This window comes from Numenius arquata, chromosome 6 (genome assembly GCF_964106895.1).
Source record: "Numenius arquata chromosome 6, bNumArq3.hap1.1, whole genome shotgun sequence".
NCBI lineage: Eukaryota > Metazoa > Chordata > Aves > Charadriiformes > Scolopacidae > Numenius > Numenius arquata.
In genome coordinates this window covers 8977090-9004262 of record NC_133581.1, presented here as the reverse complement: position 1 = coordinate 9004262, position 27173 = coordinate 8977090, and the positions used below count along the sequence as shown (strand labels likewise).

The following is a 27173-nucleotide window of genomic DNA, read 5'->3' as shown; positions in this document are numbered from 1 at the left end:
TTCCAGGTTTTTATTCTGTACCCTTACCCTGTTCCCTAAAACATGGGATTTTCACTGCAAAAGTCACAGCCACCCGCTCAGCACATGCCCTGGGCGCTCTCGCCAGTACCCAGCCCCACTTGCTGGCCGCAGCTCTCCCCCAGGCAGGACCTGCCCCCAAGAGGGACCTGCCCTGAATGTAAACGAGCCTCGACTTCCCTACATCTTCCCCACTTTGTGCATGTCCAGAGTCACCTTTGCCATTTCTAGACCAGTATTTTAACAAAGTCCTGGCCTGGGCTTTTTCTAAGATCTGGTTTTCTTAATATTTTTTTTTTTGTTAACAGTGGTATTTGAAACACTGACATTTACCATTTGAAAAGCAAAGTGAACACATTTAAACAAGCATCTTAAAAGAGCTAATGAAAGAGAAACAGATCCATCTGTATTATATTCTCCACCCACCATCGCTCAAAAAGATAAACCTTTCCAGACAGCAGGGAAGTCTCCCAACAGCGAAGACAATAGGAGTTCCCAAGCTTCCCACCGAGGGAGTGAGGACAAGGGGTGCATCACCCCACCTAGGTAATGCCTGCTGCAAGCTGCTGGTCCCCCGGCACAAACACTAGCCCAAGCAGCCCCAAGGCTCCAGCACGAGCACAGACCTCATCAATCCTGCTCATCAGTCCTTCCAAAACAAGCAGGTGCCTTTGCTAGGGGTCTCGATAGACCCAACTGCATCCATAACCTCCCCCTGCTTAAATATTTCTAATGAACATTAATTGTCAGATAGGGAGCACTGAGGATTGAGGGTGTTTTTCTTCACCTGCAGAGCAGAGGTGGTAGGGATGAAGCAAATCCAGGACAACACACTGTCAAAAGCCCCCTGACCTGAAGGACGAGTGCTTATGGTGGCCAGCGAAGACGTCCTTGGCTCCTGTGTACTAGCGCTGCTAACAGAAAACTACCTTGTGCATCCTTTCCAAGAAACAGCTCCGATCAGGTATCCTCAATCGACCTCAAAATCAAAAATAAGGTGCATCATCTTAAATGATGAACTTTGCACTAAGAAGATCGCATCCTTCTGTGGAGTCTGAGGGGGCTGGAGGGGGGCTCAGGGTTTTTTTAGGGGGGCTGGGGGTTACTGTTTTAACTTCTTTCTGCAAGAAGGCCCTGTACCATAAGCATTAATCAAACACTATATTCTGCCTTTTAGTCTTGAACAATTATGAGTACAGTTTTGTGATCTTTAGCCATATTTACTGATACTCAAAGGCAGATTCTATCTTGTTAGATTGTTATAAATGGGACCCCAGGGAATCAGCACACAGGCGGAGGCAGATGTGAGAGAGAGCCTTCTCAGAGCTCGGGTGTGCTTCAGTTTTCTACTGCTGAAATTACGAATGTTTTGCAGAAAAAAAAAAAAAAAAAACAACCTTAGAATCCTCTGCCAGATCATTACAAAGAGCTGTCCATAGGCTAAAAAAAAAAAGTTCCATTTTGCTGAACTTAAGATTTTTTAAGGTTAACTGTTAAATTTCAAAGCGTGGTTTACATGTGCTGGCCACTTGCATGCACAAAAGTTTCAGAGACAGACACAGGAAAGGTCTCTGGTAATAAACGATTAAAGAAAGAAACCCACAAATTCTCTCTCATTCCCCCTTAGTTAAATATATTGTTTCTGCTCCAGACCTGCTTCATAATACCATAAAATAGAAGTATGTTTCCGACACTAGATTTGAGAAGTTGTCACATTAAAGGTAAACTTTTAATCTGCTATAGACAAACAGCACACATTTTTATTTCCTGAGTAACAGCTCTGGAGAAATGTTTAAACAAGAATTTAAGAGCTTTGTGGCGAAGCCACATATAGGGGTCTCAGACAGCTACTGAGTTTGAGCTTCTTTTCTTTGTTCTTGCCCTTTTTTAATTCTCTAAATAACCTACTCAAAAGTAGACTTCTAGGAGCAAAGTAATCAAGATGCACGGTAAAGTGAACCTCTAGGCTTGTTTTTATTTCTACTTAAAAAAAATGTTTAAACAGAAACGCAGGCCTGAATTTCTAGCTATTCACCCCCATCTTCTTATTTTCTTGGGACTCGCAATCGAATACTTTTAAGAAGTTAATTGTGTCACAATTAGTAACACATTAGTCCTCCGATATTTTTAATAGCAACCCAGGTTTTTCCCCAAGGCACTTAAAAATGGCAGGCTCTGCTATACTCTTCTTTTTTTAAAACTCCCATGCACTTTCTTCTTTAAAAACCTCCCACATGCATTTCACTTGGTCTGAAAATACCAGCACAGATCTTAATCCTGCCAACGCTTACAGACATGCTTAACTTTCTGCACATCAGTAATCCCGCTGACTGCGAGAGGACCCTTGGCGTACCTACAGCTCGGCACAGGCTAAGGATGAAATCCTGCCTTCGCCAAAGCCAATGGCAAAACCCCCATTGACGTCAATAAGGTTATGATTTCACATCCAGTTTGTTACAGGATTGGGACCATCCTCATTTCAAGGTACTTTCCCAAACTTGTTGGTTTTGGGTTTTTTTTAGTTCTTTTTTCTTCCTGCTCTTTCTCCCCCTTACCTCCCACACTCACTCTTGTGGGGCCCCATATTGAGGCCACTTGAAAACTTCTGCCTTTCAAACCCCTCCGCGAGGGAAACCCCCTCGCTGAGACGGGAAACATCCTTTGCAGGTAAAGCTGAAAGAAACTATTTTGCCCCGCTGTGTGCGTTTGAGTAAACTAATTAAAACCTGGGAACTTGGGTTCCAAACGATGCCAAGAAGCAATTGTTAATACGAGCTGAAGTTAAATGAGACACTCCAGACATTTAAAATTAGTTGTAGGGAAAGGAAAAAATAAAAAAAAAAAATGGAAAAATAAAGTGGAGGGAAAGAATTTTTTTGTAATTTTATCATAAAGCCAACGTGATGCAGCTTGGACTGCATGGGGTTAAAATGAATTTGGGGGCTTGCTCTACAGTGAAGGGGGAAAGAACTGCTGAAAACCAGGGGAGGGGGAAGCAGCGGCAGCCGGCTCGGAAGCGCTGCAGCGCTGTGAAGAGCAGGCAGAAGTGAGCAAACCAGCTGAACCGCTTGCAGAATTAATCAGTAACAAAGAGGCTGGAGCTGTTGGCGGGCTTCAGCCCTTGAACCTGGACTCTGCTCTATAAATTTCAACTTGGAATGGCTCTCTACTTGTTGAAAGACAGGTTGGCTTCAGGCCAAGCCATAGGGGGAAAAAAAAAAAAGCCAAAAAAAATTCCTTCTTGCTCAGGAAACTTCCCTTCAGTTTCTAACTCTTTTTATGAGCTAGTAATAGGGCACTCTAGAAAAACGGGAAACGAAAAGCCGGTATTGAAAGGAAAAAATGAGCTGGGAGTTGGTTTAATAAAGAAAATAAAACAAGTAGGTGCTAAATTCAAAACTGGATTTTGCCTGCACGCAAGTACATCAGCTATAATAGAAGACTTCAGAGTGCCTCGCCAATATTTCAAAGGAGACTTTTACAGTTACATTAGCTGGCTACAGGTTTGACTCTGAAAATAATAAATGTCTTAAAAGAAGAAGAGAGCTGTTTAATCCCTGTCTGCAGTCTCGTCTTGTTCTCTCCTCCCCCACCACTCCACCTTGTTTAAATGACCATTACAAAAGCAGCATGGTATAAAAAAAACATGTAGAACCGTCATTTATTCAGCACTATCTCTTTCCTTTCTTATTTTTCCCCGTTCTCCTCATCCTCTGCTCCTTGCCAAGGCAGTTTCAGCCACAAATACCTTGCTGCTGCAGTGCTTTCCCAGCGTGAGCAGACAAGGAGTGGTCTGGGGCAGAGTGAGGGGCTGGAGTGCGGAGGGGGGGAGCTGTCAAAGTGGGAAGAAAGAAGGCAAACATCTATTCAGGGGCCAGAGGCACCGAGCAAGGTCAGCTGCAGAGACGCAGCCCCTTGCAGCAGCTATGCAATTATGTCCGAAGTCTGCACAGCACCGGGAGTCCCACAACCTGCATGCAAGGGCTGGACTGGAGGATCTAGGGAAGCTGGAAGAAGGTGTATAATGATTTTAATTGCTCTTCTGAGATGCTAAAGGGTAGATGAGATGCTCTTTAGCTAAAGCGGGGGGGGGGGGGGGGCTGACGGTCTATACCGCTTGCAAGAATATGTGCAGATAAAATACCCTAATGAGAGAGTGGAGATAGAAATATGGTAAGTGCCATCCGTGATCAAAAGGTGAAATAAAATATCAAAATAAAATGCAACCTAATCAGAGCATGGAGGACAGGGATACACAATCTCTTCACCAAAAGTGTCTGGTAGGTAAATTAGATTAATCACTCCCACCTCCCTTCCTCCCCAAACTCCCTTGCTTTTAATGAAGGGGCTTACTCCTCTAAGGCTGAACGCCATCCAAGGCTGCTGGACATTTAAAGCTGTATACATAACACGCCTGTGACAGACACGCATTCTGTACTTCCACTTTCCAAGAAAACTGGGATCTGCTACTTGGTAGGTCTTTTCCATCTGCAGCTTTTATGACCCTGCCGAGGGACCAGCGAGCAGTGTCCCCCTTTTCTCGCTCAAGAAATATGCTACCAAATGCCAGAAAGAGCGAGTTTAAGAGCTGTTGGGCTTAACAGTGGTTTGCGCTGATCACGCTCGAATCTTTCTGCAAAGGCATACATGCAAAGAGGAAAAAACAACAACCGCTAAGTAACCACTTCACATCTGCCATTAAGATTATTAAACTCCTTACAAGCGGTATCTACCCCACCTTCCCCACTACACACAAACATACACACGCCCCCAAGCTCTCCAACGTGGCAACTAGGAGCCAAGACGGCTCTCCTCTCCCGGCTGCAGCAACCACATTCGTTCCTGTTAAGGGGTTAACGATTCGTTTCCACTACTTCTCTCGAGAAAACCTACAATGAAAACATTGGCTCACGAAAGCGTTCTCACTGCCAGAATGCCACAGCGCGAGTGAAAAGTCCGTTTTGTTTTCATTACATCTCTGGGATTTCCGGCTTAACTCCTGAGCTTAGACACCAAATCCCTAGATACCCCACCCACCCACTTTTTCTTCCTCCCTTTTTTTTTTTTTTATAACATTTCTACTGCACGGCCCACCAATTACCGTTTGGAGGGTGGGAGGGAACGGGGAGAGGGAACCGTGCTGAAAAGGATGCTCTCCTCGGAGCAAGCACGCGCATCTCCCAAACCAAGAGCTACCCAGTTTCTCTGGGCTTCTAGGGTTGTCCACTGAGAAACATGGTTTTATTGCTGTACCTGCCCTCTCTCCTCTATTTCTCACCCTCTGGGTTCCCATCTTCCCACTCAGCCACCGAAGGCAGTGCTAAAACTCAGCCCCAAATCTATGCCCTTTGAAGTTATGTGACATGACATAGAAATCCAAGCCTTTCTTGTACAAAAAGTATGATTACTTCACAGGGGTTTTTTTTCTTCAGTTATGATAGAAAAATGTTCCAATCTCCAAAAAGCCCTAGAAAGGTTCAACCTTTATGTCACAGCCGATTTGGTCACTGTGTGTCTAGGCAGCCTAGTTCAAACACAGGCTGAGAAAGAAAAACAATCTATGGAAAAGACATGAAGGGAGGCAGCCTCATGCTATAGCGGCACTTCTGTCCTGCTGAAGCAAAGGAACCATTTCCATGCCTCTATGTATTTATTCACCATCGGAGAGGAACAGCAGCTTTTTCTATCTATACGGGCACTTTTCTGTTTTACAGTATTTCGACGCAACCATGTTTCCTTAGGCTACATCCCAGTGCAAAATTCCCCTGCGAACTACACAAACTCCTTTCTTGCAATCAATACTCTAGCATTCTATAGGATGGTTGGGCACTAGTTTTACTTTGCTCCTAGCAGTTGCCTGCAAAGTTGTAAAGAAAAATGAGTAATGACTGGCTGACCAGTGCCTTTTTACCATTTACCATTCATGTTGTCTAAAAAATCTACCAGTCTTTCCATGCTAATAATCAGAGATATATACGCAGTTTCTGGTCTCCCACACGTGGCCCAAGTAATTTCACAAAAGAGCACGAATAAAGGCAAAAACCACTTTGTTGGGTGATGTTTTGACTGGGCTCTACCTCTGAGTAAGTCCAGAGTCCTTCCACTGAATTAAAAGTTATTCTATTCTATCTATTCTATGATTCTATGGAAAGAAGGTAACAGCAGTGCCAAGCTGGTGCAAATGAGCAAGTTTTGCTCTTAAAAGAGTGACTCCTGATAGGCATCCACCCCGGAGGGAGACAACTCTGGCCACGTGTACTGAATGACCTTCTTAAATCCCCTCTCATCAGCCTGCAAAATGGCACTTCTGTCGAAAAGGTTTCACCTAGTGTTGACACACGTAAAACCGAAGATGACTATAACTAAGAGAGATTAGAGCAAAAGAAAAATAACAGCAGCGAGCTCCTGTTTCACCGTCTGGCACCCTGCTCGTTTGGGGGCAGGTCCCCACCCAGTCGATGTGGCATGGCACCCCCGGTTTGAGGGGTGACACCAGGTGGGAGCAGGGTGAGCAGGACCCCTCACTGCTCCTGCAGCACCGGCCTGGTGGGTGGGGGTCCAGCTAATAGCACACAGGGCGCGGAAAATGGCTTTGAAAAACAGGGTGGTGAGAGGAACAAAACAAAAAGCTAAAATCGGCAGTGAGAACCGAGGTCGTAACATTCCTCAGTGAGTTTTTTAGCCTGTTTAAAACTCAGTGACAGACTTGACTTTCAGGGGTGCCGGGAAAGCTGTCCGGACCCCGGGCAGGACATGGCTGGGGGCAAGCTGAGATGGCGGCAGGGAGAGGGCGGCCGGTGGCCCCCAGGCCCGGCCGGGGCTGAGCAGGGAGTGCTGAAATCGAGCCACATGGGTGCGGTGGAGTTCAAGCAAGGGGAAGAAAGGGTTTTGTAATCGGCAGGTTTCTCACCTTTAACTCTTGCTGGGATTAGCAGGGTGCTCACCGTGGCCTTGGCAGCGCCCGGCAGCCACGGTCCTTCTGTCCTCACTGCCAGCTGGGGGGGCAAGCTGAGGATGGAGGGCTGCCGAGCCGCCACAGGATGCCCTTCACATCAGCCCCTCTAAGGGTCCCCTAAAGGGAGGATCACATCCCCTCCACCTGACCTCACCAACACCCTTAAAATTTTTAAACCATCGATCTTTCGGCAGCCCCTCCTCGTGCTTGAAGCCGCAGCGAGCCAGAGGAGGGCGGCTGCCACTGCAGGCCCCTGCCATGGGCTGGGGGTGGCCTGTCCCCGAAGGAGAGCCAGGCTCCCCCGCCGCAAGCAGGGCTCTGGGTGAGATCACCCGGCTTCTTTTTCTCCCCAGGACCCAAGTCAGGACCTCAGCCAAGGTCCCCGGGGGCAGGAGGTTTGCTCGTTAACCCTGCTCTCAGGGGAGCTGGGCTGTGCACCTGACCTCCCCCCCCACCCCGTCCCCCCCCCATGCTGCTCAGCCGCACCAATTAGCAAAAAACATTGCTAAATACCTGGTGAAGCAGCAGAAGAGGAGGCCAGGTAACTCCTCTGCACTCAGGGAAAGCCTGGCAGACGCGAGGGAAGAAACAAGCCTGGAAAAGCCTCACGAAAACTATTTCAGCTGCAACCCGAGTTTCTCAGGCCGTGTTACCACACACTTCTGGAAGCCTCTTCGTCCTCACATTGCATTTTTCCTGGGCCAGCTTTGACAAGTCACTCCTGCATGACCCACCGCCTCGGGGAGATGCTGGCAGCAGGACCTGGTGCCATGGCAGCCTCGGGAATGGATGACCACCGTACCCCATGCCAACTCAGCGTTCCTCAGGACACCTCTTCCCAATGCACCTGACATCACTGCCACTCAGGACACCTCTTCCCAACCTGCCCAACCTGCCCAGTATCACCACCACCAGCCTTGGATTATTTCAGCTTGTGTTTTCCTCCCCTCATGTGTGAAGGCATCACGATGGCTGTCTGAGTCCTACAGTTAATATGGGTGTGCGGGTCCATAATGGTACATTGTAAGTGAATGTCTCAGGGTAGACAGCAATAATAATTAGCTGTCATGATTTGAAAAAAGGATAATCCATGCCATTGAGTTAACAATCACTCACACAACACACATGGATTTAACTAATCTTAATTTGGAGAAAAATAACAATTCTAAATATATCAAATAGCCTATTTCATGGCAACCTGCGGCGGTGTTTATCTCTGGCTTCCAGCACATGCGAGTTATTTAGTTTCTCTCACTGGCAGTTTTACCATTCAAAAGCCTGAAATGAACATTCATGGAGCAGAGGTTGCAGTTAAATCCTGCCTCTGACAGGGAGCCTTTTTTCACGATGCACATCTAGTTCAAGTCCATAATGTATGGAGCCCAGCACTGGTGACCAGGACAGGATGAACGAGGAATTCCAATCAACTCCCTCCCTGTTCCAGCACCATCTTTGCAGAAATTAACTACGCTGTCTTAATGAACCTCTGCTGCTGGTGTGGTTATCCGTCCATGAGAGCATGCTGCCTGGAGCGTGCAGACCAGCCAGTGAAGCTGGAGAAGGTCTAGTGCACATGGTCCCTGCCCCACCAAGGCTCCTTCCTCTCTGCCGCAGTTCTCTGAAACCATCCAGCATTAAGAACAAGCCAACCAGTACTTTTTCTTTACTCTGGATCATTTCAGAGAGCCCCGCTAACAAACAGCCTGGTGGCCTGTGAGCCCAGCAGGGCCTATGAGGAGATACCATCAGTCAAAGGACAGCAGGAGCCACCTTCCCAGGGCTTTTCTTCAGTCAGGACAGGTCACCTGGTTACGCCCAAGATCTGATAAATATGAAAGATAAAAAGAGGCATAAAATACAGCAGTGGCCTAATTGTTTCCAAAATACCTGCCAGCGGTGAAGCAAAAGAAGCAGTGACTGATAACTCCTAGGCAACTCATTGGCCTGGCTGTGTTTTGCTATACGACAATCTGCTACATCGGTTTGATACTATCACACCCTCTGTACCAGAACTGATTTTCAAACAGGTCAGCCAATTTGAAAAAAAAAACACTTTACAGGACAGACCGCTCCTAAGCAAGTCAAGTCCTCCCGGTGCCAGCTAACATGCTACCAAACACCTTACGGACAGTAGTAACTAAATGAAAGCACCTTAAAAAGCGTGGATTTGCAAGTTACGAGTCAGGAGAAGATGACAGACTTCATTATCAGAACGTCTTTAAAAGCTGCTTGCGGAGATAAAGTTGCCTTTGTCTTTACTGATATCTAGAAATGTCAGTTGGAGATTTGCGTTACGTGCATGCGAATTCTTGCAGACTCCAGAGCTCAGCCTGCCTCCCTCAAAGCAACACAAGGTCTGTTTTGTGGTCAAGAGACATTGAGTGACCAGAGCAAGCAGAGTTACCAAGAAAGAAAGGCAGAAAGAAAGGCAAAAATAAAGGAAAAAAAGGCAAAAAGAAAGAGAGGAGGGAAGACCTCGGGAATCCGGAGCACTCTGTGTCAGGGAGAATGCTCAGCGCGGTGCTGCATCCCAACATCCTTACGCCCAGAGGGAAGAGAGGTACGACAGCAGAGCCAAGCTCAGTGCTTAACATACCCTCACTACACTCAGCCACGGGAAGCTCTGAGGTTTGGCAGCTTGGGCACACCTGAAAAAGGCCGCACAAATCATTTAGACCAAATAAGAAGGTCTACAAAAATAACACAAGATCAAGGAGAGGAGCTGAAACCTATTTGAGGGCAGCAGCGGTGGCAGCATATTTCAGGGAGCCAGAGTGGCGAGTGGGTGATTTCTGGTTTCCCTCTTCAAATATAAAGACTCAATTATCTTTGAACAGCTTGCTTTACACATGAATTGACACATTTATTTTACAATAAATAACTGAAAGTTATCTATGTTTCCTTTACTGTTAATCTACACAAAGAAATAATAAACAGAGCTTGTCTACAAAAATGCAACTACTGCAGTCCTCAGAATTCAATTAAGCTAAAATAATTAATGCTTCCACCATATTAAATTACTTTATACATTTGAGCCACTGAAGTTTTTTTATTCTTTAATCTTTTTCGCCTTTTTATTTAATAAAAAAAAAGTTAGTTTCAAAAGGGGGGGGGCTGGCTAGGAGGGGGAAAAAGAGCATGATTTGCTGTTAAAATGTAATGGTCTCCTTTAGCTGACACAGCATGTAGAGTGTTTTGTGCCTTTGATTAAAATAACATTTTAAATGCTTTGAACAAACATATCTCCCCATACTTCTAAGGGATTATTTTACATATTTCTTAGTGGAATAAAGAAATTCATTCTTCCTGTCGCAGTACAGAAAGGCTAAGAATATCTTTCGTCACATATAAAGTAAAAATACTGTAGGCTGTTGCATTATTACCAAAAAAATAAAAAAATAAAGGGAGGGGGTGGTGGGGTGGGAGAAAGCTGCCTTAGAGATTAAGTTTCCCTTTTATGAAATCGTATTTAGTCTCTTTTTTTAACAAATCTAACAACAATGCTCTACAGCCGCTCACTGGGAAATACCTTTAATGTTAAATGCAGATTCTGATTTTCTTGGCTAATGCAGAAAGCCTTTCTATTGAAATATAAATAAGGGGTTTGGTATATCCCACTAAAGCCTTTCCAGTGAATGACTTCTGTGGGTTTTTCATGGCTACCCTCCATGGCTGTAATGTGAGGCTTTTATCCTACTATTGAAAACTATCCGCTGCTATTAAAAAAAATATGGAAGGACACTGCACCTTTTTATCTCGGAGCTGGGCTCCTAATTGAGAAAGCATTATTACTGCACTATTTAGTGGATGTCCCTATCTCCGTGCACTGCTGAGAAAATGCCAATCAAACGATAAACCCTTTTATTTTTCTCAATTCAAAATCTTTCCTACATACTTTCATTTGATATTCAGTTTAGTCTGGAAGAGATTAGGTGCTCCAGATTGGCTTTTAAATATTTTTTTATGCCTTTTCCACGTGTGAACACCCCCTTCACCCCCTCCCCCAGCAGATTTTCTGCATGGCAAAAGTGCTTTGTTGATGCTGACCCCCAGAAGCTGGGATGGGTTGGCACCCTCTGCGCGGGGTATAGCCATTGAGGTATTTCACTATGGACTGAATTTGGGCAGAGATTAGTAAGAGATGAGATCTGGACTGCAACTACAGCATAGGTCTCCTGGACCTCACTAAGCACTGGCCACCCTCTGCGAGTGGCTGAGCGCCATCAGCTCGCACAGAGATCAACAGCTATTGAGAGTGCTCAGCACCATTCAGGAGGCCTTCAGCAGCTGGGGGAGAAGGTCCTGAATACTTCTCTTCTGCTCCCACCAAATGGGAAGGAAGTCTAGCCTTCAAAGCTGCTACACCATGAGATAGTCATCTCTGCCAAGAAAGGCGCTCACAACTGCAAAAGGATAGGGAAAGCAGAAAAAGGATGAGGGAAGGATGGGGTCAGGTCTTACAATAGGGTTGCTTATAACACTACAGCACAAGCTGCCACTGCTAATGACCCCAAAGACCCAAAGATTCCTAGAAGACAACAAGGTAGTCAATGGGTGGCATGTGCCGTCTCTGGAGATCTGAAGACTGCAGCAGTTCAAAGCCCGCATCCTCATTTACATGGTGGCCAAGCCCATCTGAAATGCTGGGAACTGACTCAGAGACCTCCAGTGCTAAAAGAGGGAATCTCCTACGCTTCAACTGTAAAGAGAGGAGCCTCTCACAAGTCTTCTGGGGATCCCTTCAAGGGAACATCTCTACTACAGGCAGGATCCTGGACTGTCAGATCTAATCCCATAGGACAATTCCTAGAGAAATTAGGATAGCGGCAGCAAAGACAAATCGCCACTGGTCTTCTGTATGGGATACAATTGATTTGAACATAAAAGGCCTGTTTGAGGGGAGATCCTGCTGTGTAACATAAAACCCCCTCTCGCTAGCAGGGAGCAGAGTCTTCCTTGAGCACACCGCTGCAGAGGGGAGAAACGCCCTGCACGACGGAAGCGGCCCCACACCGGGTGCTCTGCAGAAACCGCTGCGCAGCAGCTCACCCAGGGGGATGCCATCGCCCACCTGCCTGCCTCGGAGCTGGGGGGGGGTCCACTGAGTTAACCGCACCGTATCCGAGAGTTTTAGAAAAAGAAATGCCTGCAATTTGTTCACCTGGGCTAGCCTGTGCTCTCATCTCTGCTTTCCAAATCCCTATTTGGGGAGTGTATGCGAATGGAGGTGTCGCCCACCCAACTCCAGCCATCTGCAGAGCCCCAGGACAGGCAGCACAGGTGGCAATGCAGACCAGGAAGTTGACATCTACCCCAGCAGAAGGAAAAAGCAAGGACGTAATGAACCCCTGCTTTAGCCCTCGCAACCAAATCCTCTTTCCAGTGCAATCAGTGGGAAGAGGATTTTTCCACTGTCTTCAGGGGAGTTGGGATTTGAGCCTTTCCAGAGGGTCTGCATGTTGCAAAGACTGTCTAAACTGGACTGAATTGAGCATCTCACCAAAGTCCCCTATCACTACACCACTGCTACCTGCTTAAAGACGCTCCTGAAATTTTTTCTGACCCCAACCTTATGCTTTTTCCTATGTGTACAGGCTGCCACTGGGCTCTCCTGGGGGATGGAGAGTCCCCTCTCTCCAGGAGCTGGCCCTGCACAGATTGCTGCACTGAATTAAACATGGAGTGGGCAGCCCTGCTGAGCCCTGCATAGCCGTGAGGATCCTCCAGACCATGGCTCCTATAAATACCTGTTACTGAAGCCTCTGTTTCATGGCACTTTCTAGAGGGCTCTCGTTAAAAGATTACCTAGGCAGTTGATTGAGTGTAAAACATGCTGTACCTGCAATGTTCTCCTGCTTGGGGCAAATTCCTTTTGTAGGCGTGAGAAGACGGTCTTCTTCATCGGGTGTGACTTGGATCCCGATTTCCACTGGCTCTGACACTTTCCTGAGCTCGGCGCGTGAGGAGGGGGGAGGGCTGCTCTTATCCATGCTCTTTTCATAGCAGGCACCACCAGTGCCATTGCACTGTTTTCTCTTGTGCTCTATAAAAACCAAGATGTCTCCCAGCGGGAAGTTCATCTGACACTGTCCACAGGTTAACAAGTCGGGGTCTGTCCCGCCTGCGGCGATGCTGATGCCACCCGGCTCTGCTATTGCCAGGCTCTCATCCTCGTCGGCGAGTGCCGGTTCCACATGGTCAGCCTCTGCTTTACATGGACAAGGAGAAACAGGGAGGAAAGGGACGAGGGAAGAAGAGAAAGAGATTGCTTTGAATGTTCACAGACATTACGAGAGGCCCAGCCTCCCCTCACCCCCCCCAAAGAAGCCAAGCCTGATTAGATCTTTCTTTTATTTTTCAGCTCTTCCGCTCTCCCACAATGATTTCAATATATTTTGCAACCAAGCCTGCCTGAAACGAAATGGAAAGGCTGACCTGGCATAGCTTTCCTGACAGTTCCTTCCTACTGCTGCCAGAGCTGCAAGGATATCAGCAAAGAGCCATTTTGCAAATGCTCGAGCCTGGAGTCAGTTTTTGAAATAGTTCCTCTCGTTTTATCCCACCTTCTCATTCCCACCGCACCTCCCAGCCATCTGGCCAAGGCCCCATCCAGCAAAGCCTATGCACCCAAACCTCTCCTGTTTCAGAGAGAGGGGCAAAAAGTGCCCGTGTGCTCCGAGCAAGCAGGATCAGGCTCTACGTGGCATACAAAATTAGTACCACCTTGTCCCATTACAAAGATACTGGCAAGGTTAAATGACCACCCATCAGCACAAATTACAGCGAAGTGTTTGCCAGAGGCAGGTAAGCAGGGTACAGTCTCAGGAGAACTGAAGGGGTTTCAAAAGTGTGTATAGGGGGAAAGAGAATGAGGCACTTATTTAACATACTGGAATATTGGCCAGTCTGAAGTCTTCCACTCGTTTTCCTGATGTCAGATACCCCTGCCATTGCTTTATAAGTTAATAGAAGTTTTTTGTTTAAATCTTGCCCACGGACCTGATGGATTTCATACCATTACCCCCAAAGACTGGGAAAGCATTTCTGAGTGACCTGCATCAGTTCCTAAGGAGTAAGTAACTTCTCATTTCACAATTAATAAAACACAGTGCGTTTTTAGTGGGTATTTTGAAGATAATTCTTACATTATAAAATAATTACGGATCACAATCTATTTCTGGGGAAAAACGTGTTTTTTGGTTTGTTTTCTCTTGTACTGCTGTGTAACTGCCAATTCATACAAACCCTGGTCTTTATTCAGGCAAAATTTCCACTGACTTTTGCCTAAGGCTGTTTTGCCTCTGCAAGGACTATAGGATTTGGGCTGAACAAAACAGAGGAACTAACAGTATGTAAATCAGCGAGTGAGACCTCTAATCGAATCAGGATTAAAGGAATAGGAGGAAAAATGTTCTCTATTACCCAAGCGGTTTTCTTATGGATATCCTGGGGAAAGCAAGTCACACAAATATCTCAAAAGAAGCAAGACCGAGATAAACAGATGTTATAATCCAGATCTGGATTCTCCTCCTGGCCAAACACAAATATTTTGTCCCGCTCTTCACCAGATTGCAAAAAAAAAAAGTCACATAGGAAAGGGACAAGAGGTAGAAGGTGAAATGTATTACCTGGCAACAAAAATGGCTGAGCCTTGAAAAAGGCAGTTTAGAAAAAGAATCACCCCCATTTTCGCCTTCCAGAATAAATAATTGATCGGTGTATCCACCAGCTGTATTACAAGTTGCATCAGAGCTCACTAACAGCAAAGCAGAGAGCAGCAAGCACCAGCGGCAGCAGGAAAAGGACGGGGACCCCAGAGAAGTGCCTGAGCACGGACCGTCCTGCTGGAGCCGACGATGGGCACGGGAAAGCTTCAGTTTCCTAACTCACACCAGTCTTACCAAATACACAGCACAATATTCATTCTGAAAACCATTAATTACCTTTTTCCCCCTCTTAATCTAACTTTAAAAGGAGTTTGAAGACAATGCTACATAATTAATTCACCAATTTATATCATGAAAAGATGCCTCCTTGCTTTAGTGAAAATGTAACCATAACCCTGCACTGAACAGGGACTGTTGGGAAGGGAGCGGATGCCTGCGAACAGAGTGTCACGACGCAAAAGGTAATTATTTAGTGCTGCGGTTCCCTTTAATGATCTAACATTGAGCAATATTGTTTATATTGAAGAGAGCTTGCACCTTTAATTACCAATTACATGTACATCATTTTAAAGCCGAAAGAAAAGGACTGTGAAAAGGGTCCTTTAGAAATGTGCGCGCTATTTCTAGGAAGAATTCCTATTAAGGGGGAGCAGAGTGTCAAAATATTAAAAAAAAAAAAAAACACACAGAGAAAGGCACACACAAGCACGCAGATACACACGCGGGAGATGGGACAAAGAGCTGGAAAAGACAACACGAAAACAGGAACTGAACCAAGGGTCGTAGGGAAAAAAGGTGGCAAAGGGGGAAAATGCTTGTTACTGGTTTCACCTCACATTCCCGTAAAGCCTTCAGATTAAAGGCTGTCTCTTAAATTAAAGGCTGAATTTTGGCATTTATAGATATAAAACAAATAAAAAGAAAGGGACAGATCTCAACTTTATTATCTTTTTGATGTGAAGATTTAAATTTTTTTTTTGCCTGTGATTTAAATTGCGCTCTTCGGAAAACATAGCAAAACTGCTGCATTTGATAAGGCTCCTGACCGGGCGTCTGTGGAAACATGGAGGAGGTTTAAACAGCTCAACTGTTGCGAATTCTTTTCAGTTCTACACTTCATTTGAATATTAGTTAAATCCACATATGCCTATTCACTTACACTCGCTCACTCTCTCTTTCCAAGGACTCTGCAATGCCACTTTTTTAAAATAACATCTGGTATTCCTTCATATTTTGGCAGTCGTCACACTACCGAAAATCAGCTTTTCGTTTTCTTGGTACGCCGAGCCCTCGTGATCGGTAGTAATTGGGTTTCAAACTATCAAAAGATTTTTTTACTCGACTCTATTTCTGATTTGAGCTTAATAAATCATCAAGCATGAGACCAGCCGTACACCCAACAATGCAGAAGCTATATTAACATCCCCTTATTCGGGACATGGAAAACAGACATAAAAGAATGAAAAACAAAATACTGAATAGATCTTCAAATGCATTTTACCCATGTCAATTTGCATTTAATTTTTTTTTCTCGGAATAAAATAAAAAAAAAAAAAAAGAAAAGGCTTCCTATTGACAACTCAATTAAGCCATTAAAAACCTACATTCAAGTAACATTACAGGAGAGATTTAAAACCCACAAAGGAAAAGAGAAAAAAGCCTGCAAGTCCAGCCCATAACGCATCGGGTCATGCCTAGTTAATACAACAGCCAAGATCTTACGCTGTTTAAGGAGTCCTTTAATACCAATGGGGCAATTTAGACCAGTCTCAATCTAAAGTTCTGACTCCACTTGTGTCTGTGGGTTTCAAATGAGTCGCTTCACATTATTTGAATTTAACTCTGTGGTTTTATTGCTGTTTGTTGGTAGCTGGGTTTGGAAGGAGGAGGGTGTTTCTTCACGAGTATTTATTTAAAATTAATTTATAAATTTTCTTAAGAAGGAGAAATCAAGCCACACAAAAAAAGGAGAATGGAAAACATCTCATCTCCCTTACGTGGGAAAAGGAAAAAAAATGCAAACGAGCTATTTCCAGCCAGGACTCGTGCCCTGGTTCTTCCAGGTGTGTTAAGGTGTGCCCAGCATTTTCCTTGCAGCCAGCGATTCCTCCGAAGAGGATTGCATTGGCATTGCCTGCCAAGGAAGCACAGCGAGTTGGGGATGGGCCATCTACGGAGTTACACTGTTGTTACCCAATGGCTTCAAAAAATTAGTGCAGCTGGACAATCTAAATAATTTGCTCTTTACTTTGAAAAGCATTGCACGCGCTGGCTGGACTCTAAGCAGCATCTCCAAGCTCCCTGGCTGCCTACCACACCAAAATACAGGGGACAAACTCCTTAATTCTGTAAAGGCACTGTCACAAAATCACCAGTGCTCCTGCTTCAGCGTGGTGACATCATTAGAGCATATGTGCCCCATGCAAACAATACTCTCATGCCCAGTATTAAAGCGAACGCACATGCTAACTGCTTTCTGCCTCTAGGATGTCTCAAAATCATACCCATTAATAGCGAAAAGGACTGTGCTACTCAAAATCATTTCCAAGGCCTCTAAGGACAAAACTGTGGGTGCTTATTCACGGGGTTTGGGTGAGGCTGGGTCCAGGCAGCAGTAATTTATTTTCTTGCCTTTTTATTGCACTGCAGAACCAAGGTAAGAAGGGAGCGAAAAGTTGCCAATCTATTCTCTTCCTTATTTTTCCCATCCCGCAGTGCCAAAAGGAGGCAGAGAAAAGGGGGGAAGAGGGAACGGTTTGGTGCTGGGCCAAAGCGCTGCGTGTGAAACCTCCCCTCCGCGGTCGGGTTCTGCACAAATCGATAACGGGGTGGTTAAGGCGAGTGCTGCCAGTGCCTTTGCCACAGAGGTGCTGCTGGGTGCCCTGCCTGCCCCGGCACACCACCACAGCCACCAGCCACCCTTGTGCCCACCCGGGGGGCAAAGTACAGGCTACCCCAGGGGCCACCCATATTTGGGACAAGCTGGGGGTGCCTGGGGTCCACCATGGTGCCCAGGCATGTGAAGCCAGCCACAAGCGTGCCGCAGCACGCCGAGCGCGCCGTTCTCCATGCACAGTCGCTGCTGTCTTGAAGGCACTTCCAGAAAATGCTCAGCCCAGTTGGGGAGCGAGCACAAAGAAGTGACTCGCTCTTCAGGGTGTTGGCCCAAAGCAGGCCTGAAAATGATGTCCCTTCAATCAACACCCACATGTCACATTTACTGTAACATCAACATGCTTAACGGAAATAGCTCGGATCACACGCTCTCTAGCTGGGTTATCGCCGAGATCGGTGTCAGGATCCTCGCTGCACAAAGACTAACGCTGCTCAAAGCGGGCGGCGGGGCTCCTCGCCGTCGAAGTTTATCAATAACCTGTTTCCAGAGCCTCCCCGCAGCTGCCTGCAGCTGCAAGGTGCAGAGTTGAGCTTATGCCTACATATTGCATCAGCATCACGCGCAGCAGTACTAGGCACTGCTTATCTGCCATCAATCTTTAATTTTTCTGAGGACCGAAAAACAATTGTTTGTAGTACTTTATATATATTTTTTAAATAAAAGTCTAAGGCTGAGTTGGCCACAAGAGGCAACTTGATGGAGGAAGCCCCCAGAGGCTCAGGGGCCGGCAGCTCTGCCTCACTTCCCCAGCCACCCTCAGGCATGTGCAAAGTGCACAAAGGCAGCCGGAGCAGCGGCGAACCTCCGCCGCTGTGCAGCTGCCGAGACGCCGCCGTCCGGTCATCCACCGCCGCACGCACCTCAGCCCGCCGTCCCCGCGTGCAGGACGGCGGCACGGCTAACGGTGGCCAGCGGTGGCCAGGATGGACTGGCCACTGCCACCCGCCCGCAGCAGTGGAATGGATCCCACCGCCCTGGCACAGACCGCCAAGCAGCCCCCGCTGGGTACCGACAGCGAGGGGAAGCAGGATCCAGCGGCGGAGGAAGGGTGGAGGGAAATAAACCGTTTTGCTCCAACGCCTTAGCGAGCCCCACGCACAGCTGAGAGTTAAGAGGACTCTCCCGCAACAGACACCTTTTGCAGAAGTAGCCCGAATCTCTCAGAAAGCAGTTTAACCCTCTGTACACACCTGAGACGGAGCAAGCCCAAGCACTGCCACAAAGAGCCAGGAAACGCATCAGGGTTTAGGGAAAAGAAGAAGGAAAATGACACATTAACCACGCCGGACCCAAACGGAACAAAAGCCAGGAATATCCAAGGATCCGCACGAATCTCCTACACTTGTCAGATGTTATTTCATCAGAAACTATGTACAGTGTTAAAGAAGGGAGTGGCGTGTCTCCTCTTAAGTAAACTATGCGTTCATAAAAAAATATTTACTGCTTTTGAGAGCGGAAAATGCATAGGCTCTTCTATAGACTGCAGAAGCTGTAAATCTCTGCAGATAAAATGGGATGTGATGATGTGATATAAAAGCATTCTTTGTTCCCCAGTGAATACATTTGTTTTATTTAAAACTAAACGACAACCAAGGAGAGAAAGGAGCGCTTGGTGCCACAAAAGGAGAAGGAGCAGTATTTGGGTACAGGCTTTTAACTGGCATAGAAAAGGATATTGGAATCACAGATTCTTACCCAAGGATTTAAAAGGCATGATCAAAATTAAGTAATTAGTTTTGAGCATGTATTAAACACACAACAGCTCTGTTCTTTTCTTAAATATCAGGCTCAAAAGAGACTGTGTTTCTCAATTGTGTATGGCACACTGTTGCTCATATACAATTTTCTTAAGCCTTTTTTTTTACTTTCATTGAAGCATATTCATTATAACATTCAGCGAATTTATGGCTTCTTCCAGTGGCTTAGTAAAAGGGGTCATAAAAAAGTTAAGTAAACCAGTGTGTTTTTTTCCTCTCCCTTAACTTTGGATTCCTTTTTTATACTGTGCTGTCTAGTGCTTAGTCTTTGGAAAGTACCTTGGGCATATCCAGCACACACACAAATTATCAGCTGCTCCAGGAAAAAAAAAAAAAACATAATTTCTTGCACTGAGGCAACTACACAAAAGACTTGCATATGTCAAAAATACAGAACTAAGTCCCTGTGAATGCTGCACCATTAATCAAATCCCCGATCTGGTGTCACTTTTGCCAGTAAAATGATGATATTCTTCTAACCCCCTTCTACTGGCGCGTGCCTGCAACGCGTGAAGTGTGTCCCTCTGCTTTAATTTGTTTTCGAATAGCCTGCTTTAGGCATTTTTTTATATATTCCTTGGAAAAAAAAAAAAAAAAGGAAAAAAAAAAGCTGCTACTTAAAGCTCCAGCAAGAGTCTACAGTACCAAAGCGGCAACAGCTTTTTGGAAGAGAGAGCAGAAAGCGAGCAAATTTAACTCATGTTCAGGAGCTGAACACACAACTGCCTCTGAGGCAGTAACTGTGGGTGCCGAGGAACGGTGTGCAGCCTGCCCAGATACATTTTAAGAAAGTAAATAAACACGAAAGAGGAAGGTGCTGTAGTAAGAGCAGCTGAATGAATCATGCATTTATCAATGCACGAAGTTATTGATGTCTTTTCCCTCATTCGTTAAAAAGATACATATATATAAATCCGTCCACAGCCAATGCTGATGCTTCACCAAGTGCTTTTATGGTAACGCTAACTTTAAAGCAGGCAGTAACCCCCAGCCCCTGTTTATTTTTCCTTGTGCTTTCTCTGGAGGCTACCAAGGGGAGACCAAATTCAACCGAGAACTGCAACACAACCCTGGAGAAACCAAACTGCAACCAAAAAGAAGGAAATGCTCCAGCAAGGAGGCAGAGAGACATTTTGGGGTAGCAGGTCTCCACAGGGAGACTTTTCCACCAGGCTTCATCCTGGGGGAGTAGGACAGGTGGAAAGTAGAGGAGGGAGCAGGAGGAAGGGGAGCACGGCTGTGCGTGCACTGGGTGGGCAGAGGCGACAGGGAGGAGGAGAGGGGGAGCGTTGTTTCTCTTGGTAAAAGTTAACAGTCATGGAATGGAAGGAAAGCCACAATCAGTGAAGTGTGAGGTTTTGGGAGGGGAGAAGGGAAGGTTTTCCCCATGGCTGGGGAACACTGGCATCATCAACGGCCCGGGTACTGTGCTCATCAGCTTACCAGTCTGTCAAACGAGCTGGCTGCTGTCTATATGCTTCCAACTAGCTCAATTCAAACACTAAATGAAGTAGAGAAATCATCAGATAAATTGCTGGCCCTCTCTACCCAAGAGTGAAGGGTTTTTGTACAGCTGATGACAGCCCTGATCTTTTGTCTGACCTAATTTACTTCTCTTTCAGGTTAGAATAAAGCACGCTTTCCTGTTACGGGATAACCTCCGTCCACATATTGTGCCCTAAAAATAAGAAGACGCCTGTGCTATGTTAACAATACCATAGCTTGACGAATTTGGGTGAAATAAACATCCATTGATCAAAGCTTCCCGTGTGTACACCACGAAATTATATGTTTGGGCAAGAAAGTGTCCCGCTAAAGTCCATCCACGACGCGCAAGCCGACTGCAACAGAGACCAGCACAAGCCCGACGGAGCAGCCTGTGAGCTGCTCAGCAGCAACTTCTACATGACAGATGTGATTTTGTGTTTGTTTCTCTAGGAAAAAAAAAAAAAAATGCTTATTTTCATTTGCAGGAACTGTAGATTTTTTGCTGTAAGGACCTGAGGATCAAAGTACGGTAAACTATCCAATATCAAATCCTCTCAGCAGGGGTACATGTGGCTTTCTGACATGTAATCAACGCCAAATTATGTACGTGTATGTCTGCTTTATTACACCTTCTCCTAGAACTCCAGCTTCCTCCCTCTGTGTTTTTACATCCACTGGAAGAAACAAATGGATCTCCGCAGTTTTTCCCCCACACACACACAGAGACTCGCTCATGTACAGGTATCATTACCCCGATCGCTATCTGACAACAACAAATTGAGAATTTAAACATTGTATGTTGACAATAAAAGGCATTGTTAAAAACTAATTTTAATTAAAAACTCCTGTCCGCCCGAGTCGATTAATCAGCCGCGATTTAGCTAAAAATAGATTTGTCTCGCTCGCAGCCCCTCTCAGCTAGCGCTACATAGATCTCCGCATGAAAATCAATACTACAACTTTACACGGAGAACATTTTGCAGCCCCCGTGAGCTGTGGGAGCGGTGGCTGTGATTTCCGCGGGCTGAGCATCCCGCGCCGGAGCCAGCCCAGCCATGCGACAGGCTGTGAGCTCCCCCTAGTCGCCAACACCCGCCACTGGCAGCCGGGCCACAAGGCAGGCAGGCTGGCGAGGAGACTCAAAAGAAAAAAAAAAAAAAAAAAAAGCCAGCAAAGTTTATTTTGGAATGGGATTTTTTTGTTGGTGTTGTTTTTTTTTTTTCTTTTCCTACGCGCAGACAACGCGGAGCGCAAAGCAACGCAGGTAGGGAACGCGTGGAAGAGAAGCAAAAGTCTTCTGCGAGGCGTTTTTTTAAGCGAAAAGATGTGCTGGCAGCAAGCTCAGCCCTGGGAAGAGCCGCTGAAGAGGTGTCAACTGAAGTCGGTAACTGATATCAATAATTTGTACTACTTCTATGAGCGCACACTCCTCTAAGTCATAATTATTGTCAAATATGCCACAAGACAGCCCTTTGTTCTGCAGAGAAACATACATTTTGCGCAAGACATTCCCATTAAAGGCAGCCAGGTTGTAAAATCTTGAAGACTTTTATTTCTCAATATTTAAATAAGCCTGACAAAATATGCTCTGCATCTGCCGACCAGCAAAAAAATGCAAAATTATTTCTCACCCGCTGTACATCTATTTAAGCCACTGAGCACATCAACCAAAAAGGACGGAACAACCTAGATGCACAATCTAGATACTCTGCACCAGTTTTTAAAAAATATTTTAAAAGACCAGAAACTATGAAAATGTGACAGTATTTTATTTAAATCTTGGAAGTCCGAGACAAATAAATTCAAATGAAAGGCGACCTGGAAGTCGACAGCACACAATGTTATTTTTTTCCCTGTCCTATTTAAAGCCAACACATGTAACATCTTTTAAAACCACGTTAAGCCTTCTGTGCACAACTATGCGGGTATTATGAAAAAGTCAGCCATCTCCAAAACAGTAATAATTTCCTCTCTAATTCTTCGGTCACAGCTTACGGTCTCTTTGTATGAGTTGATTATATTGGTGTGGGGTTTTTTTCTGTAGGAAAAAGTGCATTAATTGCACTAAATCTAAATGCATTTTAAGAGAAGCTCCTTGAAGCAATTTGCAAAACTTAAACATGCGAAAAATCATGGGGTTTTTTTTTTAAATATTTTTAATGACCACATACAAATACAAAGCGATAAAGGAAATTATTACTCCTCCTAGGGAACCTGTTGACCGGGTACTGAGGAGCCTCCTTGGGAAACCTGGCTCTCTACCTGGAATTGTGTGATTTTACTGTGCTTTTCCCTCTCAGTCTTTGCTGCTGCTCTGCAGAAATGTTCTTGCTTTGCCGCCTTCTGCAAAACTGCTATCAGCGAGCTTTTCACATGCTCTCGCCTTTCACATTTCCTTCAAATGCAAAATGTAGGGCCAGTTCGAAAACAGATTTCTCAAGTTAAAAAAAGAAGATCCTAAGCTGGAAAATCAGCAATTTGAATCAAACCAAAATAACGTTTCTTTGCACAGAGCAGCTCAGCAGCTCAGCCTCCTCTTCTCTACATCATTGCCTCTTTTGCTTTGTCCACCTATTTAAGTGAGCTGAGCTACCAAGTTTGTTCCATCCACCACCACTGAGGAAAGGTCCAGGGCTGCTCTTTTCTCTGGATGTTTCCTCTCTTTTTGTCCCACACACACATCCATTACAAGGCTGCCTGGGTGAGCCTGGCAAGGACAAACAGGCCACTCTGCTTCGCAGTCTCAAAGACCACTGTGCTAATGAGAGGCTGCAACTCCGGAGCACAACTACACTGCAGCCTCTCCGCTTTTTGTGTTTGTTTGTTCGTCTCACACTCAGGATCTAAACGTTTTCTCTGAACACCAAGAGCATGGAACCCAATAAACTCCAGCTGAGCAGTGTCAGAAGACCCTTCTCTCTCTCCCCATCTCTCTCCCAATCTCTCTTTCCTTGCCTGGCACAGACCTTCAATCCATCCTGAAATGCAACTCTCCTGACAGATGCCAAAAAGGGAGAGAGAAGGGGGAGAAAAAAAGCCCAAGCTAAACATGACATAAACGCAAGATTTCAGAAAACAGAATCAATTCATCCCGGTTGTGGGGGCTTGGCTTGGGGTTGGCTTTATTTAGTTGGAAGTGTTTTGGTTTCCCATTCCGTTGCCCGCTACTTTCCGAACTCCCCCTTGCAGGGGATGGTCTCCCTGGCTGCTTTTCCCCCACGAGTGACACCTTCCCGAGGAGTGCGGGGATTGCGGACCCCCCCACACACACACCCCTCCTGCAAGCCTCCAGCTGAGGCTCAGCGCCTGTGCGCTGAAATGCCTGCGCTTCCTGCTCCCCCCAGCATCAACCCCAGCCCTCCCCCCCCCCCCCCTCGGCTCCCACCCCTCCTCCCCTGGATACCTTCGGGTTTTTCTGCCACTGTTCAGTATGCAGCCTGATTTCTCCGCCAGCTTCCTCGGGATGGAGAGAGAGATAGATACAAAAGGGGAGGGAGGGAAGCTGCGAACCGCTCTGCTCTCCATTCCTCCCCAGCCTCCCCGCTAAACCCATTGTACACGCAGCTCTTCGGCGCCTTTTAATGCTCTCCTGCCTCATTATTTACTTTCAAGTAAAGCGATCAGAAAAGGAGATCAAATTGGAAGAACAAACCTACCTGGCTCTCTTCTCCACCCCACCTTCCCCCCCCCCCCCCCCCAGCAGTAACAGCGGCGAGAAAAGAAATGTTTCACCCCTTTTAAACAAATTCAGACGTGCGCAACAAACCAGATTTTCCGCACACCCCCTTTCAACACCCCACATCTCCTTGCAACTGAGACAGAGAAGAAGTGGGAGAAATTGCACAGGGCGATTTAGAGGCATTAGGATGGTTATGCTTTTTCATTAAAAAAAAAAAAATTAAAAAATTAAAAATTAAGAAGCCACCAACAAAAAAAAAGGGAAACGCATTTTCCAAAACGGGTAGTTAAAAAAAAAATGCAAGGCAATTAAAGAAGGGGGGGAGGAATCCACCTTTTATGGTGATGCAAATCTGACTCCAAAATAACAATGAATTAAAAACAAACACCCCCCACCCCCAAAAGAGCTGAATACCAGATGCATCTTCATTTGTGTTCCACCAGCTGATGGACTTGAGGGGGTGAAAGGGGGGAGAGGGAGGAACGGGTTAAAAAATAAAGGCACACACCAAAAAAAAAAAAAAGATGAAAAAAAAGAGGGAAAGACAGAGCGAAAGAAATTGAAATTTCGGGACTCAAACCGTCCCCCCACAACCGGCCGCTACGAAAAGAAAAAAATATCACAGGAGGGGGAAAAATTATATACACATATATATCTCGATTCCCAAGGAAATCTTACAAACAGAAATTTATCACCGGTAACAAAGAAAGAGAGGAGCTCGCAAGCACCAAATGCTCCTGGCAGATGGCTCCTATTCTTGGCTTTCAGGGGAGGGGAGAGAAGCCGGGGGAATATTTTATTTATTTATTTAAATTCTTTAAAATCTCAACATAAATATTCGGATCCGCCGCGGCTCAGGCTCAGCCCCGGGCTGGCTCCGTGCGCTCCGCCGCCCCCCGCAGCACACCAACTTGCCGGCTCGTCTTGGGGAAGTGGGGGGAGGAAAGGGGGTGTCCGGCCGGCCTTCCCGGTGGGGTGCGGGGCCCCGTCCCGGCCTCCCCCCCCCCAAACCTCCTTACGGTACACCGAGCGTTTTTCACCAGGCCCCCGAAAATGGGTCCGATGCTATAGGAGGGGAATGGGGACTCTCTTGACCACCACACACACACACACACCCCCAGTACCCCGGTGGCAGCGGAGCAGCGGGGAGTGCTGGGGACCCCGCGCACCGGGAGGCGCCCCCCCCACACACCTCCTCCCGGTGTCGTCCCCCCCACGGCACAAGCCCCGCGGGGACGGGAGCGGCGGAGCGGCGGAGCAGCGGAGCGGGGCGCCCGGCGCGGGGACCTGCCCCCGGCTCTGCCCGCAGGCGCTCGCCCCTCTCCCGGGGCTCTAGGGATGGGAACAGGGAGGAGGGGGGGATGGAAGGTGGGTGGGGGCGCCTCCTTCCCTCCCCCGGCTTTATCTTTTCCTTCCCTACATATATATATATATATATATATATATATATATATATTGGGGGGGGGGGGGGGGGGGGGGCCGTATGTGTGTGTTTTCATTTCACAATGTGAGCTTCGGGAAAGTGCAGCCTCCGCTCCCGAGCCGGCACCCGAGCCGGTGCCGCTGCCCGGCCCGCATTTCGTCCCCTGCAGTCCCCTTCCCCCGCCTCGGTTCTCCCCGTGTCCCCCTCGCCACCGCCAGACACCCCCTCCGGCCCACGGCCCCTCTGCAGCTCCTGCCCTTGCTTCTAGCCCCCCACCAAGCCTGCCTTCCCCCCAGCTTTGGAGGAGAGTTCTCTCCCCCCGGAGCCGGCGATGCACCTGGGGCCGGCAGGGTGCAGCCTGCCCATCTACCTGCCCCGAGTCCCACGGCCGGGGGGCTCGGCCGTCCGGCCCACCATGTGCTTCCCGTTAAGTGTGTGTCCCCCCGCCCCAGAGCCGCTCCGCTTCTCCCCCCAACGCTGCCCACCTTGATCCGCCCCCCCCACCCCCCCACCCCCCCCGGCCCGGCTGTCACGCCGAGACAAGGCGCTCGGCCAACTTTTCCCGGAGCGGTGAACGAGGAGCGGGGCCGGGGGGCGAGCGGCGGAGCCCCAGTGGGGTGACCCGACCCGGAGCGGCGCGTCCCGCACCGCCCCCCCCCCCCCTCCGCACACGCACCCGGTTCCCCGGGGGGGAGCCCCCCACGCCGCCCCACGCCGCGCCGCCGGCAGCGCCTTCCCCGCTCCACGCCGCCCGCCCGCCCGCCTCACCTCCGCACCGCTGCAAAAACGCACGGCAAACTTCGGGCTTCTCCCCCCCCTCCACCCCCAGCCCATCCCCCCCTAGCCACACACCCCCCTCCCCTCTTTAATTCCCTTCTCCTCTCCCTCTCTCTGAAGTCATTTACCAGCTTTGGTTCCTCCTGGAGTCTCTCACCCCCCCACACCCCCCCCCTCCCCGAACCGCTTCCTCCCCTTCCCTAATTTTGCTCCTCGATTTCGGCTCGGTCTGGTTCCAAGTTCAAACTTACGTGTGATAATCTCTCTTTGTGACAAGTGCTGCGGGTTTCCCTGCTTGCGACGGGACATTGCCCTGGCATTTACACTGGCATCGCCTGGAGAGCTGCACTGGTTTGGGGGGATGTGTTGGGGGGGCGATCCTCCTCGTCTTTTTTTTTTTTTCCTCTTTCTTCTTCTTCTTCTTTATCGAGTTCTTCTTTCAAAAAAAAAAAAAAAAGAAAAAGAAAAAAAAAGCCTCCTTTTTGCTGCTGCTGTGTTGCACTGGATGGGATC

At 47.2% G+C, this 27173-nt stretch overlaps 1 protein-coding gene across 4 annotated transcripts in view; it reads right to left on the bottom strand.

Annotated features, from left to right (window-relative positions):
- The window catches only part of BCL11B (BCL11 transcription factor B), a 90164-nt gene extending 63195 nt beyond the window's left edge, over window positions 1-26969 (bottom strand). For 2 of the 4 annotated variants that reach the window (XM_074148609.1, XM_074148611.1), the window contains exons 1-2: window positions 26912-26969; window positions 12813-13181 (exon numbers count right to left, since the gene is read on the bottom strand). In XM_074148609.1, coding sequence (XP_074004710.1) covers window positions 12813-13181; window positions 26912-26969 — 427 coding nt within the window. The remainder of the gene's footprint in view (window positions 1-12812; window positions 13182-26911) is intronic. The other 2 variants (XM_074148610.1, XM_074148612.1) reach the window with 1 other exon arrangement.
- Window positions 26970-27173: the final 204 nt, after the last annotated feature.